At 44.2% G+C, this 16,611-nt stretch overlaps 2 protein-coding genes across 9 annotated transcripts in view; one reads left to right on the top strand and one right to left on the bottom strand.

Annotated features, from left to right (window-relative positions):
- DDX59 (DEAD-box helicase 59) overlaps window positions 1–743 on the bottom strand; it is a 97,207-nt gene extending 96,464 nt beyond the window's left edge. For both annotated transcript variants that reach the window (XM_051821093.2, XM_051821092.2), the window contains exon 1: window positions 443–743. The gene's annotated coding sequence lies outside the window, so the exon portion shown is untranslated. The remainder of the gene's footprint in view (window positions 1–442) is intronic.
- CAMSAP2 (calmodulin regulated spectrin associated protein family member 2) overlaps window positions 160–16,611 on the top strand; it is a 120,092-nt gene continuing 103,640 nt past the window's right edge. For 2 of the 7 annotated variants that reach the window (XM_070055073.1, XM_008268684.4), the window contains exon 1: window positions 847–1,860. In XM_070055073.1, the coding sequence (XP_069911174.1) occupies window positions 1,722–1,860 (139 nt within the window). In that variant the 5' untranslated portion in view covers window positions 847–1,721. Of the gene's footprint in view, window positions 508–845; window positions 1,861–16,611 lie in introns of those variants that run through there. The other 5 variants (XM_008268683.4, XM_002717673.5, XM_008268680.4 and 2 more) reach the window with 4 other exon arrangements.

Consider the following 16,611-nt stretch of genomic DNA (forward strand, 5'->3'; position numbering starts at 1 on the left):
GTCGTCTAGGACAGACAAGTGAGTGATGACTGTCATAGTCGTGGGAAGTGCTATGACAGAAGAACGGGGTGCTTTGGGAGGCACCCGTGTGACAGCCCTGACTGCGAAGTTGTCAGCAGCTATCAGGGAAGGCTTCCTGGAAGGAGTGACTATGGCGAAGAGGCCGCAAGGCTGAGGAGGAGCAAGCCAGGTGGACAGAGGGACCACGATGGACAAGCACACGCGTCCCTTTGGGACGACAGGCCGACAAGACAAAGGCGTAAAGCTTTGCGGAGGCCAGATCACTAAGGTCATCAGTGTGCTTTGAGGCAAAGGGGTCGGCCTGGGCGGAGGTGCCCCTTGACCTAGACCCCGCAAGCGGAGATTTTCACCAGATGGACACAGGCTTGCAGCGCCACAGATCCCGTCCCGGATAAGCCCGTGTGTGACTCAATCGCCTCACCTCTCCGTAATCTCGCGGTCAGCCAGAGATAACCCCTAGCCCCTCAGGGTCACTGCGAGGACCAGGTAGGGTCGCGCGGGTCAAGTTCGCAGCAGAGCGTGCGCCACACAATAAGCGCACTCTCAACAAATCAGTTCTCTTCGCTGAGCCAGCGTGTGGCGAGACTACGAACGCCACGGCGAGGTTTCCCTCTCCCCTCCCCTCCCTTCCCCTTCCTCTGCCAGCAGCGGCCGCGGCGGCCGAGGCGAGGACGCGGGCGCTGTCCACTCGAGCGACACTCCCGACGCCCGCCCGGAACGAGGCTGCGCATGCTCAGTGCGCCGGCGGCCGGCGGGGCGGGTGCGGGCGGGGGCCGGGCGCGCCAGCGCGCATGCGCGGGGCCCGCAGCGGCTCCTTCCATCCAGTGCCGCAGCCGGAAAACCGCAGCGGCGGCGGCGGCGGCGGCTGAGGGGGAGCGCCGGGGCCGGGCGGCAGGAGCCGGGAGGGGGGAAAAAAATTACAAGGACGTAGCTGATAAGGCAGGAGCTGAGGGCTTGGGATTTGCGGCGACTCCCGGGCCACCGCCTTGGCCGTCAGCAGGGAGGAAGAGCCGGGAGGCGGCGCAAGCGGCGGCGGCGACGGAGGGCAGCGCTGAGGCGGCGGCCGGCGGCCTGCGAGCCGCAGTGATTTTCCTTTTTTTTGACGTTTTCCTCAGCGTCGTCGGCCGCGCCGAGTGGGCCGCCGCCCCCGGAGCCCCGCGCGCCCCTCCGCCCCGCGGGGCCTGAGGGCTCGCCCGGCTCCGAGCGGAGGGGAGCGGGAGGGAGGGCGCGCGGGCCCCGCGATGGCGGGGACATTTTCCACAACGTGATTGTGAAGGACTCCCCCGCCCCCCGCCCTTAAAATTCCGGGCCCTTCCAGCCCCCACCCTCCCCCAGGCCCGTGTGACTAAACCGAGACAAAGAGGAGGCGGCCTCGCTCACACGCGCGCTCGCGGGGCGTGGGGCCCGGAGGGGCGCGGGGCGGGCGGGCGGACGGACGGACGGACGGACGCGGCGCCGCCACATTCCTATGCCCGGGAGCGGCGGCGGCGGCGGCGGCTCCCGCGGGCGGCGGCAGGCTCGCGGCGCGGACAGCTGAGCGTCTTCTCCCGCGTCGGCGGCCGGGCGGCCTCGCCCCGGCCCTGATGGTCTGAGCGCGCCGCCCCTGCCCACCCCAGCCCTCCCCCGGACCCCCGCCGCGGCGAGGCCACACCATGTGAAGGTGGGAGTCCGGACACCCCGAGGAGCCGCCGCCGGGAAAGATGGGGGATGCCGCGGACCCCCGGGAGCTGAAGAAGACGTTCATTGTTCCAGCCATCAAGCCCTTTGACCACTATGATTTCTCCAGGGCCAAAATCGCCTGCAATCTGGCCTGGCTGGTGGCCAAAGCCTTTGGAACAGGTCAGTGCTGTCTTCCCTCTTCCTCCTCCTGACGTGCACATCCTGGTTTTTGTTCCCGAGCCGCGCATCCCCCTCCACGCGTGTCTTCTCGAATAGGTTCAGGGCGATGGAGGGGAGATCAGGAAGAGGAGAGAGGGCCGGTTTGGGCTTCAAAGAAAGGGCCCTTGAATGGGCAGGTGGGTTTCGGCCCGGTTCCTTTTGTTGGGTAGCAGAAGTGTTTTTCTTTTTCTTTCTTTCTTTCTTTCTTTTTTTTTTTTTTTAATCACTGAGGAATTTTGTCGTGTTTTCCACTCAGATTTTAATTAGTGCATTTTTTTCTCACTGTGCTGCATCCATTCCTGCCCTCGGTCCTGATCGCGACCACACTACCAAGAAATCCGAGCTGGTTTCTTCATCAGTGGAAGGAGGCGGAGGGCACGCAGCGCTGTATTGATTTTGACATTTGTGGTGATGGCCGCTGCTCAGGCTCCGCTGGCTGGACGGTGGCCTGTTGCAAAATGCAGCCTTAATTGTGTTGTCGTTCTTGAAGCCTGCACTAGCCCTCCGTAACATTTCAGGATCACATTGTTCAATCAGTGTTCAGTTTGATGACCACGGGCCACTATTTTCCTTTCATGTTATCAGAGACATTGCTTTTTCCAAATGTATTGTGTCTAAAGAAATTCAGAGAAGCAAAAACTCCCTACCTTGGTTAATTTCTTTTTCATAGCAGCGTGCTGTGGACACAGACGTTGTATAGTGCAGTAGCACTTTAACACTCCCTCTGTAACCCAGGCTTTGCAAAACAACAGGAAAAGGGCCTCCTGCTGTAATTCCTTAGCTGTAGCTTTAGGAGCCAGAGTTGCAGAATGCTGAGAAAAATTAGAGAGCTGCTTCTCGTTGGAAGATGCTCTTGTAATTTAGTCTGGTAACTTGTTAGAGTCATTTTCTAAGATTTCTGTTGACTCGTTAATGAATATTGAATATATAAAATGTTTATGGAAAAGTTCCTTAGCATTTGCAAACTTTTCTCCACATGTTAAATATAGATACTTTTGGAAGAGTGCTGATTTCCGATTTGTTTTCAGTATTTGCCTCATCTTAACCAGTAGATGAGTCTCAGTACTTGGAAAATTATTTGAATTCACTTTTTGGGAAAACCTCATGTTGATGTAATTTTGTTTATGACAGTTTTAATTTTGTTTGAATTCTCATGCTTTGATATTGAACTGCCATCGGAACAAAATACAGTAAGTCTTTTTGAAAAAACTTAAATTTTAATGTTTCTTTGGAAATATTACGCATAGGAGGAAGCACAAAAATTTTTTTTTTCCTTTTGAATTTCTGGCACCATTGATGTAAGAAGTAAGAATAACAGATGTATTTTGGTTTTACCTTAAGCCATTGAAGTTAATATCTATTTGAAAGGTAAATGAAGGACATTTAAGTATTTAGAAAAATGGAGAGAGGGTAGTAACCTAAGTGGAAAAGTAGTATTACGAAATAGAAGAGAGAATAAGAGAAATTATTTTCTTTCTATTTGAAACTGAGAGGGTACTTACAGTACAGATGTCAACATTCTGCTGTACATGCACAGACAGCTAACCAGCAAATGGCCTGCTTTCTGGACATGTGTCAGCGAGGTTACTAGATCTGGACCACTTGATGAGACACGTTAAATACACTTGAAGAAGAAAGAAAGTGAAAGGCATGTAGTATCAATGGAATCTGTGTTGGCCAGGTGCTGTGCTAGATGCTGGGTGTTAAGTGTTATGTTTGGGGTTCACAACACCTCTGACATAGTGTGTTCCTCAGTTTAAAAAATATGGGAACCAGCATACAAAGAGGTTACAACTTCATACCATCTCACTGCTGGTAAGAAGCAGAGATGTTTCCCCTTGAGATCTGACCCTAATGAGTAAAATATTAGTGGAGGGGGACATACTTGTTAGATGCCAGTGCTCTAAATACATTACTCCATTTATTCCTATGGTAACCCTGTTGATATTGTTCTCATTTTGCAGATGAGGGAACAGAGAGATAAATTTACACAAGATTAAACATCTGCCAAGTGGGGGCTTTCAGACCCTTTTACTCTATCATTCTGCAGAATGAGCTTATCTGCAAAAATATGCACACAATACATATTAAAGTTTTTGTTTTTTTAAGATTGGGCAGATCCTAACTCAGTTGCAGATGGTTTAGATGAATATTGTTGGTACTTAGCTAACAACTTTTGGTAGTAGTTGGGACAGATAAAAAGACCATATTCAAGGAGGGGTATGAAAAACAAGTTTATGAGACTTTAAGAGATTGACTTAGTAGCAAGAAATTAATACAATGTTATGAATATTATGTTTGTACATTTTGTATACCATTTGTCAACAGTTCTCCAGAACAAATTTATGTGGTAAAAGTTAATAGAAAAAGTTTTAATTTTTTAATGTGAATATTTACCAACACTGTTATGCCTAAAAGGTTAATAGAAAATACATTTCAAAGATATTACCTAATTGCATTCAGTTATTCAAAAAGCCCAACTGCAAGTATGATTTACTAAAATCACTTCTTTAACAATGCTATATTAGGTTTTCAGGCACCTAACATTTTTCTGTCAGAAACATTTAACTTTTGACATTGAAAATGTAGTCAATAATAGAACCATATGTTGGAGCAGTCTTTGAAAGTGACAGCTAGAAATCAATTGTGGGCATAAAATGAAGTGATCGAACCATAAAAAATAAAGTACAAGCACTATAATACTTAGAAAGCAGATGTGGAGTATTTACTTAATCTGAAGTCTCATGTCAGTAGCTTCTCTTAATGTTTCTCTTCATACTAAAAATATTCAAAATAGCCCAAGTGTTAAGTTTATTTTGTGAAAGAATGCAGACAGTTTTATGCTTTTTTTTTTTTTTTTTTTTTTTTAGATTTACTTATTTGAAAGAGAGAGAGAGAGAGAATGTGCGCAAGAGCATGCTGTTTCGTCTGGTGGTTCATTCCCCAGATGCCCATGACAGCCAGAATTGGGCCAGGCTGAAGCCAGGAGCCAGAAACTCTGTCTGAGCCTCCATGTTGTGGTAGAAACTCCACCATCAATTTCTGAGTCTCAGGTGCATTAGCAGGAAGCTAGATTGGAAGCTGAGGAGCCGGGACTCCCAACTGCCATTAAGATAGGGGATATAGGTCCCAGGTGGTGGCTTAACCTGTTCTGCTACTATGCTGGCTCCAACACATACAATTTTAATCAAATAAAGAATAATTTTGTGTAGATGAATTTGAAGCAATAAAGATACTCCAATTACTTTAAGTGAATTGTGAAAGAGAAAATTAACTTTCTGTAGCCTCTACTACTCTATTTAAGGAGCTTAATTCAGTTTAAGCTATGATATTACTGAATTCCCTTTGGGGGCAATGGTATTCACAGAACCTCTGTGACACTCTTCTGTACAAAATTCTTGAATTTTAAGTTCTTAATGTAGAATTCAAGGCCCACTTCCTAGTGTCATTTCATCATTTCAGTCTTACCAATTATCATTCTTCTTTTTATTCCATTTAGTTTAGTGATAAAACCATTTGCTATTAGAAATTCATCTTGTTATATTTCTTTGTGTATCCCAACAGATCTTGTCAAAATCCTAGGTAAGATCTTACTCTAACATATGTATGAAGATTGAGAGAGCAATGGGTAGCATTGTGGTGAAGAGAGGATCAGGCAGAGATACTATTTGGGGACATTACAGCAGGAATCTGGGCAAGAGATGATGAGGACTTGAAGTAAGGCGGAAATAGTAATAAAACTGTTACTCTTTAATTGAGCATTTTCTGTGTCCAAACACTTTATACATATTGTTTCATTTTAATCCTTATGACAGTCTTACAAGGTGGAAACTGTTAATCATTGCAGTTTTACTGATGAGGAAAGTGAGGCCTGGAGGTTTGGAAACTCATCCGGAGCCCACAGCTAATGGAGCTTGGATCTGACCTGGGGAATCTGACTTAAGTCTGTGTTCAGCCACTATACTGTAGGGTAGAAATTAAAAGAATAGAAATGATAGAAAAAGAAGTTGCAGAGATTTAATCACTAGTATTTCTAAAAGGCTGAATTTGGCATGTATGAGGGAGAGAATATATGAGGGTAAAGATCACCTAAAGTTCTCAGGAGGATAAGGATTTTTTTTTTAAAGATTTATTTATTTGAAAGTCAGAGTTATGCAGAGAGAGAGAGGTTTACTTCCCAATTTGCTGCAATGGCCAGAGCTGCGCAGATCCAAAGCCAGGAGCCAGGAGCTTCTTCCGGGTCTCCCACGAGGGTGCAGGGGCTCAAGTACTTGGGCCATCCTCTACTGCTTTCCCAGGCCATAGCAGAGAGCTGGATTGGAAGTGGAGCAGCCAGGACTGGAACTGGCAGCCGTACGGGATGCCAGCACTGCAGGCGGCTTCACCTGCTATGCCACAGCGCTAGCCATTGAGGATAAGGATTTTGAGGTTAGTGGCTGCAGGGATCAAGTGTGATGCCTTGGTAGACCACAGCAAGTTGGAATGGAAGGCAGCTTTGTTCTTGAAAACCCTGAACTGGATGGTTAGCTTAATATCTTGTCTGAGAAAACCAGTGACATAGGTAGCTATAAATGCAGGTCTGCAGTACAGCTGAGAAGGAGAGGCTAGAAATAATCATTTGGCAATCTGTTATTAACACAGCAATTGAATTGAAAGTAGGTGAATTGTAGAGAGAAGAAATTCAAGAAAGAATCTAGAGCAGTGGATACTTAGAATGGGGGTAGGGGGTAGCTGAGGAAAAGGGGGCTGAGTAAGTGCAATTAGTTAGCAAGAGAATTAACAAAGTGTAATAGCACTGAAGCCATGACAGGAGAGAGTTTCAAGGGGAGCTGTCTAATGAGCAGTCACATGCTATAGTTTAAACCATGCCTTTAAGAGTTTATATTCTAGGGGCCAGCGCTGTGGCGCAGCAGGTTAAAGCTCTGGCCTGAAGCGCCAGCATCCCATATGAATGCCGGTTCTAGTCCTGGCTGCTCCTCTTCTGATCCAGTTCCCTGCTATGGCCTGGGAAAGCAGTAGAAAATGGCCCAAGTGCTTGGGCCTCTGCACCCACATGGAAAACCTGCATTAGCTCCTGGCTCCTGGCTTCGGATATGGCCATCTGGGGAGTGAACCACAGATGGAAGACCTCTCTCTCTGTCTCTACCTCTTTCTGTAACTCTTTCAAATAAAATAAAATAAATCCTTCAGAAAAAAAAAAAGAGAGAGATTATATTCTAGTAGGAGAGACCTAACAAGTGTGTAATTGTAGAAGAGTTCAGGAAATCTGTGATAAAAGCCATGTAACTGGAACAGTGATATTCTGGGGGAGACCAGAGAGGGTGGAGAAAGTTGGGGGGTGGATGGTGAGGGTTGCTTTCAACCTTAGTGGTCTGAGGAAGAGCTCAGTACTGGAGGTGGTATTTAAGGTAGACCCTGAAGAGCCAGGCCTGTGGGAAGTAGGCATTGCAGATGAAGGAAATGTTCTGTGGATAGGAATGGAGTTGTGAAACCCAGGTAGTTTTGGTCAAACAACACAAGCCGGATTGACTGGAGGAGGTTTATACAATGAAGTAGTGGGTGATCCAGCTTGAGAGACAAATTGGGACATAATTATGTGAAAGACTGGGTTAAGGAATTTGTTATTTTTTTGGTTGATAAATAAAGTAAGCACATAGGATTTAAAAAAAAAACTGTTGCTACTTTATTAGATGTGTACTTGGTGTTAATTACTATTTTGAGCATTCATTGTTTCTTTAAATTATGAGAACAGCCCTATTAAGTAGATGTTATTTTTCTTCTCCTTCTAAGACTAAAGCATGGTTTCCTGACTGCAGAACTATTGGCCAGATAATTCTTTGTTGCTGTGGGCTGTCCTGTGCATTGTAATATTTTAGCAATATCTTTGGCATCTACTCACTAGTCGCCAGTAGTATTTTCTACCCTATTCCTATCTTTGACAAAAACAAAACATTTTTAGACATTGCCAAATGTCCCTTGGGGAGCAAAAAGTTCCCAGCTTGAGAATCAAGGCTGTTAAGATTATAAGACGTCCCTTGATTTAGACTTTTTTTTTAAAGATTTTATTTATTTATTTAAGAGGTAGAATTACAGACAGTAAGGGGGGGGGGGGAAGACAGAGAGAAAGGTCTTCCATCTGCTGATTCACTCCCCAGATGGCCTCAACTGCCAGACTGGACCGTCCCGAAGACAGAAGCCAGGAACTTCTTCCGGGTTTCCTACGTGGGTGCAGGGCCATCTTCCACTGCTTTCCCATAACAGAGCGCTGGTTCAGAAGGCTGTAGCATAAAGCTGGATGGGAAGAAGAAGAGACGGGACTAGAACTGGAGCCCATATGGGATGCTGGTGCAGGTGGAGGATTAACCTACTGTGACACAGTTCCACCCCCTAGACTTTTTTTATATGCTAAAATACATAGTAATTATAAGACATCCTGATTTCACAAATATTTAAGTCAAAAATAAGAATTTAGGAAGTATGATGGATTGCCCTTTTTTATAAATGAAGAAACAGATATAGCTTGTTAGTGATGGAACTAAAATTAGAATCTAAGACTTTATGATACCAAATTTATATTTTTGACTATGTTATACTCTTTGTGTAGTTCATTAAGTATTAAAAAAGCATGAAAACCTTTCATACATCAGTCAAATTTTTTTTGTCAAAATTTAAATTGATTTTTCTTCAACAAGCCTGTTGACATTTGATCCATTCGAAATATATTTAGGAATATATATATATATATATAATATAGGAAATATATTTAGCATTGACCTGTCATTTCAGGGCCTTTCCTTTCCCTCAGTGGATCTAGTTTTCTGTGGATACTGGATTGTGAACCTTTATTGGTAACATACAAATCATGATGTCTCAATGAAATACTGTGCATTTGTGAGTAGTGAGGAGCTTGGCCTTTTAGCTATGATATTATTTGTTTCATTTGTTACATTTATAATTTTCCTGCCCTAATCCTTACCACAGTTTTTCCTTTTCTTTTTGAACCTTGACTCTTTGACATACTTAAGATTAAAGGCCTACACAGCAGTATCTTTCTGGTTCTCATCTCACCATTTACTCCTTCCTTTTCTGGAACATGTTCCTAAAGTACTCTTTGTCTCAGTTTTTCTACTTGGAAAATGGTCATGGTAGTAAATTTGTATGCTACTTTAAGTTGTTTAGAAGAAACACAAATAATTGCAAAGTGTTGAAATTTATTAGTCTCACACCTAGGCTGCTGTCAGATATTCTGGTTCCCGCTGGGGAATGGGATTGTATTTATTATATTATTCCAAGTGAATCTTTTTTTTTTTTTAAGTTTTTTTTTACTTATTTGACAGGTAGAATTAGACAGTGAGAGAGAGAGACAGAGAGAAAGGTCTTCCTTCCGTTGGTCAACCCCCCCCCCCCCCCAATGGCCACTAGAGCCTGTGCTGCACCAATCCAAAGCCAGGAGCCAGGTGCTTCTTCCTGGTCTCCCATGCAGGTGTACGCGCCCAATCACCTGGGCCATTCTCCACTGCCTTCCTGGGCCACAGCAGAGAGCTGGACTGGAAGAGGAGCAGCCGGGACTAGAATCTGGTGCCCATATGGGATGCCAGCGCTGCAGGTGGATGATTAGCCAAGTGAGCCACGGCGCCGGCCCCCAAGTAATTCTTTTAATTTATTTTTCATTATAAACTGGAAAACAAAGGCTGGGAATGTAGCAATAGAAAGGAGGGTGAACTCCATCTGGAACCTTCTTGTTGTACTCTGGAGTATGATGTGTAGTAATGTTCAGAAGAACCTATTTCTGTTTTCCTGTGAAGAAATGGAAACTTTAACTGAAATAAGTGTTCATCTCTGCACTCCATTGTTCACATACCTGGGGACCTACAATGTATATTTGTGATCTTAAACAGTTATTGTAAAGTGACCATGTTCCCCCATTCCCAGACCCCCCCACAGACACACTATTTTCTATCTCTGAAATGGAAATATTAGAGACAGTAATACTTTTTTTGAACATTTTATTTATTTGAGTTTATTTGAGAGGCAGAGCCGCAGAAAGAGAGGGAGAGACAGAGAGAAAGGTCTTTCATCAGCTGGTTCACTCCCCAAATGGTAGCAATGGCCGGAGGTGTGCCAATCCAAAGCCAGGAGCCAGGAACTTCTTCTGGGTGTCCTACGCAGATGCAGGAACCCAAGAACTTGGGCCATCTTGATTGGAAATGGAGCAGCGAGGACTTGAACTGGTGCCCATATGGGATGTCAGTGCCACAGGAGGAGGTTTAACCTACTATGTCACGATGCTGGCCCCAGAATCTGTTTTTCAAGAGATCTATTGGATTACATGTTAAAATGTCAAATTTTATGCTGTGTGTATTTTACCACTGTTTAAAGAGGGATCTCTTAGAAACAGAATAGGAAATTGATTGGATTGGACTAATTGTTATGAAGGAGGAAGCCAACTGAGGAGTTATTATGGTCTAGGTGAAAGATTATGGGAGCTTGAGTTTGGATAGTAACAGTGCATATATAGAGTAAAAATTGAGACTTGTTGATTGATTGGATTTGTGGAGTGGAAGATGAGATCTGGAGAAGTGTTAAGACTGATTCTGTGTAGTGAAAAAGGGAATGGTGGAAGAAGGCCAGACTGTGAGAGAGGGTGGGAGAAAACAGCACTGAATTTGAGGACAGTGTTAAGATGGTTTTGTTGGTCTAAGTCTAAGTGTGTGTTGGTTTTTCATGTATGAAGCTTAGGTCTCAGAGATGAGAGATATAAGTGGTAATTAAATTCAAGAAAGTAAGTAACTGCTAGTCTTTTAAGGGAGAATGTAGAGCAGGAAGAGCATCAAAGGAGCCAGACATGGAATAACTAGAGAGGAAGGAAGAAAATAAGGAGAGTCTGAGGTCTCACAAGCCCAGGGAAAAGGACATTGAAGAAATAGAAGTTGCATCTGACAAAGATTAAGCAAGACGTTCTCTGGAGCTGGCAACGGGGAAGATAAGTGACTGCTGAGAACATTATGAAGAGGGATATGGAGACAGAAACATGACTAGGTTGAAAGTGAATGGATTATATCAGTTATGATATCCTCACTTAAGTAACAGAAATCCAACTAAAACTGGCTAACAGTGAGGAGGATGTGTTGGCTTATATAACCAGAAAAGTTGTAAAATAAGCTGGGCTTTGCTACTGATTTGGTCAGAACTCCAGCTCTATAACTATGTTATTCCTTTTACTGTGCCCTTCTCCATGTGTGGATTGAGTCCTTGGGCTGTCTTCTTTCATGGTAGAAAATGCAGTTGAGGTCTGTAGTTCCAGGTCTCACATCCTTCTACCACGTGGTTCAGGGCTCTTCCTTGATCATTGAATGAAAGTTCTAGTACTCTTCTCTCACTTTTTTCTTTCTCTTTAAATAGACATAGCCATTTGATTATAGGAGATCTCAAATATATAAAATAACAATTAAACTTCACGTAGTCATCACCCTACCTCTGCAGTCATCAATTGCTATCCAGTCTTGATCCATCTATAAACACTGCCCCCCCCAAACCCTCAAACTATTTGAAGCAAATCCCAGATACTATATCATTTCATCTATAAATGCATCAGTATGTTTCTCCAAATGTCAAGGACTCCCTTTTCATTCAGTTTTCTTAACATATTTATTATCTCAGCTTTTGTGTGCCAAGCATTCAAGAGTAGCTTAGCTTAGTATCTCATGAAGTTGTAGTCAAGACATTGACTAGGGCTGTAGTGTAAAGACTTGACAGGCTGGATGATTTGCCTTTTTTTTTTTTTTAAATTTATTTATTTGAAAGGCAGAGGGGCAGAGAGAGAGACAAAGAAAGAAAAACATCTTTCATCTGCTGGCTCACTCCCCAAATGTCTGCAATGGCTGGGGAACCAGGAGCCTGGTACTCCATCTGGGTCTTCTACATGTGTGGCAGGGCCTAATGCTTGGGCCATCTCCTGCTGCTTTCCTGGGTGCATTAGCAGGGAGCTGGATCAGAAACAGAGCAGCTACGACTCAAACGAACGCTCATATGGGGTACTTGTGTCGTAGGCTGCTACTTAACCTGCTGTGCCAAAATGCCAGTCCCAGAGGATCTGCTTTAAAGATGACTCGCTCACATGGCCATTGGTAGGCCTTGACTCTTTGTCACATGTGTTTTTCCATAGGGCTTCTGAAATGTCATTTTGGTAGGGCACCTGGATTTTCCCAAAGAAAATGATGCCTTTCATCACATAATCTTAGAAATCATACATTGTCACTACCTCTATATTCTGTTCATTGACAGTAAGTCACTAAATCCAACTCATATCCAAAGAGGAGACAGTTTAAGCTTTGCTATTAAAGAAAAGATATCAAAGAATTGGTGGACATATTTTAAAATTACTATATCTCATACACTCCACCATTGCCTTCAATTCACCTGTCTCATAAAGTCTCCCTTTAAAATTTTGTAAATATTTATTTATTAATTATGCAGAGTAGTAGAGAGTGAGAGAGATCCTCCATCTGCTAGCTCGCTCCCCAAATGGTCATAACTGCTGCAGTCGCTCTAGTCTGAAGCTGGGAGCCTGGAACTCATCTGTGTCTCCCACATGGGTGGTATTGGCTCAGGTACTTGGACCATCTTCCATTGCTTTCCCAGGTGCATTAGCAGGAAGTTGGATTAGAAGCAAAGCATCTAGAACTAGAACTGGCTATCTGATTTGGGATGCTAGTGTTGCAAGCTGAAGCATAACACACTGCATATAATGCTGGCCTGTTAAGTTTTTATGTAATTAATTACAAAATCATATAAAAGGCAGAGAGACAGAAATCTTCCACTTACTGGTTAATTCCCCAAATGCTCACAATAGCTGAGTTTGGGTCAGGCTGAAACCAGGAGGGTATTTGACATCAGTGGCAGGGACCCAAGTACTTATACCATTACCTGCTGCTTCCCAGGGTGAGTGTTAATAGGAAGCCAGATTGGTAATGGAGCTGGTACTTGAACCCAGGCACTCCAATATGGGATGAGGGTGTCCAAAATGGTATATTAACCACTGTGCCAAATGCCCACCATAAGACTTCCTTTTAAAATATAACCATGGGGGCTGGTGCCGTGACATAGTAGGCTAAGCCTCCACCTGTGGTGCCAGCATCCCATAAGGTCTTGGTTTGTGTTCTGGCTGCTCCTCTTCCAATCCAGCTCTCTGCTTATGTCCTGGGAAAGAAGCAGAGAATGGTCCAGGTGCTTAGGCCCCTGCATCCACGTGGGAGACCCAGAAGAAACTCCTGGCTTTGGATCAGCCCAGCTCCAACCATTGCGGCCATTTGGGGAGTGAACCGGTGGATGGAAGACCTCTGTCTCTCCCTCTCTAACTCTGTCTCTCAAATAAAGAAGTACATCTTAAAAAAATAACCATGGCTGTTATGGCTGCCATCATCAACATAACATTCTATGGCATTAATATTAACACTTCTTATTGTCTTGGAAATGCTTTTGTTTTTATTTATTTTACAGTTCATTTTTTTCCAGTCAGGATCCAGATAATGGCCATACTTGACAACTGATCAATATGTCTCTCCAAGGTTTTTTTTTTTAATGTTAATGTAAAGCTCCCTCTCCATTATCATTTTATCTTCCTTCAGTGTGATCATATTTGTTGAAGAAACCATAGTCTGGATTTCTGTGGTAATTGTTTAACAGGTTTCTCTTTGTCTACTATACTTCTTATAAATTGACAGCTCTAGAGGATTGATTTCCTTCAGTTTTGGGTATACTGTCTAGTTTGTATGTATCTCTCCTAGGAGGCATTTAAGATGATCTCTCTGTCATGACCTCATTTATTAGGGGAATATTCCTTTAAAAAGAACCTTCCCTTATTATATGGTTACCCTGAATGTTGTGTGGAAAATTACCTAGATGTAGTGGTAGTCTCCAAGGACAAACCAGTCAAACTATCCCAGAGGCCACAGAATGGAAAGCTCCCTCAACGATTTAAAATGCTCAAATTATATGGTTTGTTAATTTGATTTAAAGTGAGAAGCAGATGGAAAGAGATGGGATGAATTAGCACACTTAGGTTAGGGTGTAGGCAGGGAAGAGGAAGGGCCACTCTGAATCCAGTGGTAGATGGTGTTTATATATCTGTCTCTGACTGCCACATTTCCCTTCCCTGTTGATGGTATTGTCACCAGGAGCAGAGTTGAGGTTTGAACAAGAGACCCTCAGAGACATTGGCCAATGACATACAACTTAACATATCAGAGAGTCACAGGGAACAAGAATGCCTGCCACAGACAGACTCAGCTTGGCATTCAGCCTGAGAAATAGCCATTGGTTTTATATTCCTTCGGTAGAGGACTTGTAGACCAGAATGGGCATCATCAATGAGTGGCTGAATTAAGGACTCCTGAATATTAGATGCTCATACATATTTAGTGTTCACTATGTTTTAAAAGATTTATTTACTTATTTTTTTTTTATTTTTTTTATTTATTTATTTTTTTGACAGGCAGAGTGGACAGTGAGAGAGAGAGACAGAGAGAAAGGTCTTCCTTTGCCATTGGTTCACCCTCCAATGGCCGCCGCGGCCGGCACGCTGTGGCCGGTGCACCGCGCTGATCCAAAGGCAGGAGCCAGGTGCTTCTCCTGGTCTCCCATGGGGTGCAGGGCCCAAGTACTTGGGCCATCCTCCACTGCACTCCCTGGCCACAGCAGAGAGCTGGCCTGGAAGAGGGGCAACCGGGACAGAATCTGGCGCCCCGACCGGTACTAGAACCCGGTGTGCCAGCACCGCAAGGCGGAGGATTAGCCTAGTGAGCCGCGGCGCCGGCCATATTTACTTATTTTAATATGATGATGACATTCAAACTCTTAAGTTCTCATTATCTTATTTATTTATTTGAAAGAGTTACAGAGAGAGGTAGAGACATAGAAAGACATCTACTTGTTCACTCCCCAAATGGCAACAGCGGCCAGAGCTTAGCTGATCCGAAGCCAGGATCGAGGAGCTTCTTCTGGGTCTCCCGCATGGGTGCAGGGGTGCCAAGACTTGGGCCATCTTCCGCTGCTTTCCCTGGCACATTAGCAGGGAGCTGCATTGGAAGTGGAGTGGGATGCCAGCTCTACAGGCCAGGGCTTTATCCCACTGGCCTCAAGATTAATTTATATTTGAGAGGCAGAGTTACAGACAGAGGGAGAGACAGAGAGAGAGGTCCTCATTTGCTGGTTCACTTCCCAAATGGCCGCAATGTCTGGAGCTGGGCCAATCCGAAGCCAGGAGCTTCCTCCAGGTCTCCCCTGTGGGTGCAGAGGCTCAAGCACTTGGACCATCCTTCACAGCTTTCCCAGGCCGTAGCAGAGAGCTGGATCGGAATAAGAGCAGCTGGCACACAAACTGGCACCCGAACTGGTGGCTATGTGGGATGTCGACCCTGCAGGCAGAGGCTTAACCTACTACACCAAAGTGCCAGCCCCTTCATTGACTATTTAATCTCATGCATATTTACTGTATCATAAATAGTACCTAGGTACCTTGTGGATATTAGATATCTTTTGTGGATATTAGATATCCCTTTTTATGCTTTACATACAAATGCTGCTATTTACCATTGTTTAACATCCTATCAAGTCTGTGTCTAACAAGGTTAACTCTTTATCTACTTTAAGGTATCTTAAGGGACTGGTGTTGTGGCACAGTAAGTTAAGTGACATCCCATATTGGAGTGCTGGCTTGAGTCTCAGCTGCTCTGCCTCTGATTCAGCTTCCTGCTAATGGACCTGGGAAGGCAGCAGAAGATGGCCCAAGTACTTGCCACCACAGGGGAGACCAGGGTGGAGGTCCTGGTTCCTGGCTTCAGCCTTGATCTCGCCATTGAGGCCATTTGGAGAGTGAACCAGCAGATGGAAGATCTCCCTGTCTCTGTGTTTCTGTCTCTCCCTCTCTGTTACTCTGTCTTTCAAATAAATACATCTTTTAAAGAAATCTTAAAGCATTTCGCTACAATCTTATTTATCTTTTATAATATAATTGAATAATCTCAAAAAGTACATTACAGTTAGACATTTGGAAGGCAGAATAAGTGCTGTATTCTTTCCCTTTACTCAGGTGAAATTGGACCAATCCCAGTGGATCACTGGCCTCTGAGAATGTGAAAGGGTCTAAAGCATAAAGAGAAAGAACATTCCAAACCAAGTGACCAGAGTGTGCAAAGCCTTTTTAGCAGATGAGAACATGGTTTCCCGGAACTGAATGTGGCTTGTAGGGACAGGATCATATCTTTAGGCTAGAGGAAAGATCTTTAATCCCTCAAGAAGTAGCATCATTGAAAACCATCAGGGTGACAGTGGTGTTATGTGTGACATGACAGATGTACTTATGGGAAATGAGTAAAATCTGGCTACAGTAGAGAATGGTTAGGAGTGGGGACAAGCGTGAGTGTGGGATTATTTAGGGGTAAATGTGCTAGCAGAGATAAAAAGTGCTGATGGTCTAGACCAGGGAAATGTGAGTTGAGATTGTGAGAGTGGCATGGCTTTGGACTGGATTCCTGATGGATTTTATTTGGGGGTTGAGGGAGAAGGAAGGAGACTCTATTGATGGTTTCTGGCTTGCACAACTAGATGGGCAGTGATGTAGTTCAGTCATGTAGGGAATACTGGAAGGGGGTCAAATTGATGGGAAAAGATTGGTTTTGGATTTTGAGGTTTGGTAACTTTTTGCAACACAAT

This window comes from Oryctolagus cuniculus, chromosome 13, assembly GCF_964237555.1.
Source record: "Oryctolagus cuniculus chromosome 13, mOryCun1.1, whole genome shotgun sequence".
Lineage (NCBI taxonomy): Eukaryota > Metazoa > Chordata > Mammalia > Lagomorpha > Leporidae > Oryctolagus > Oryctolagus cuniculus.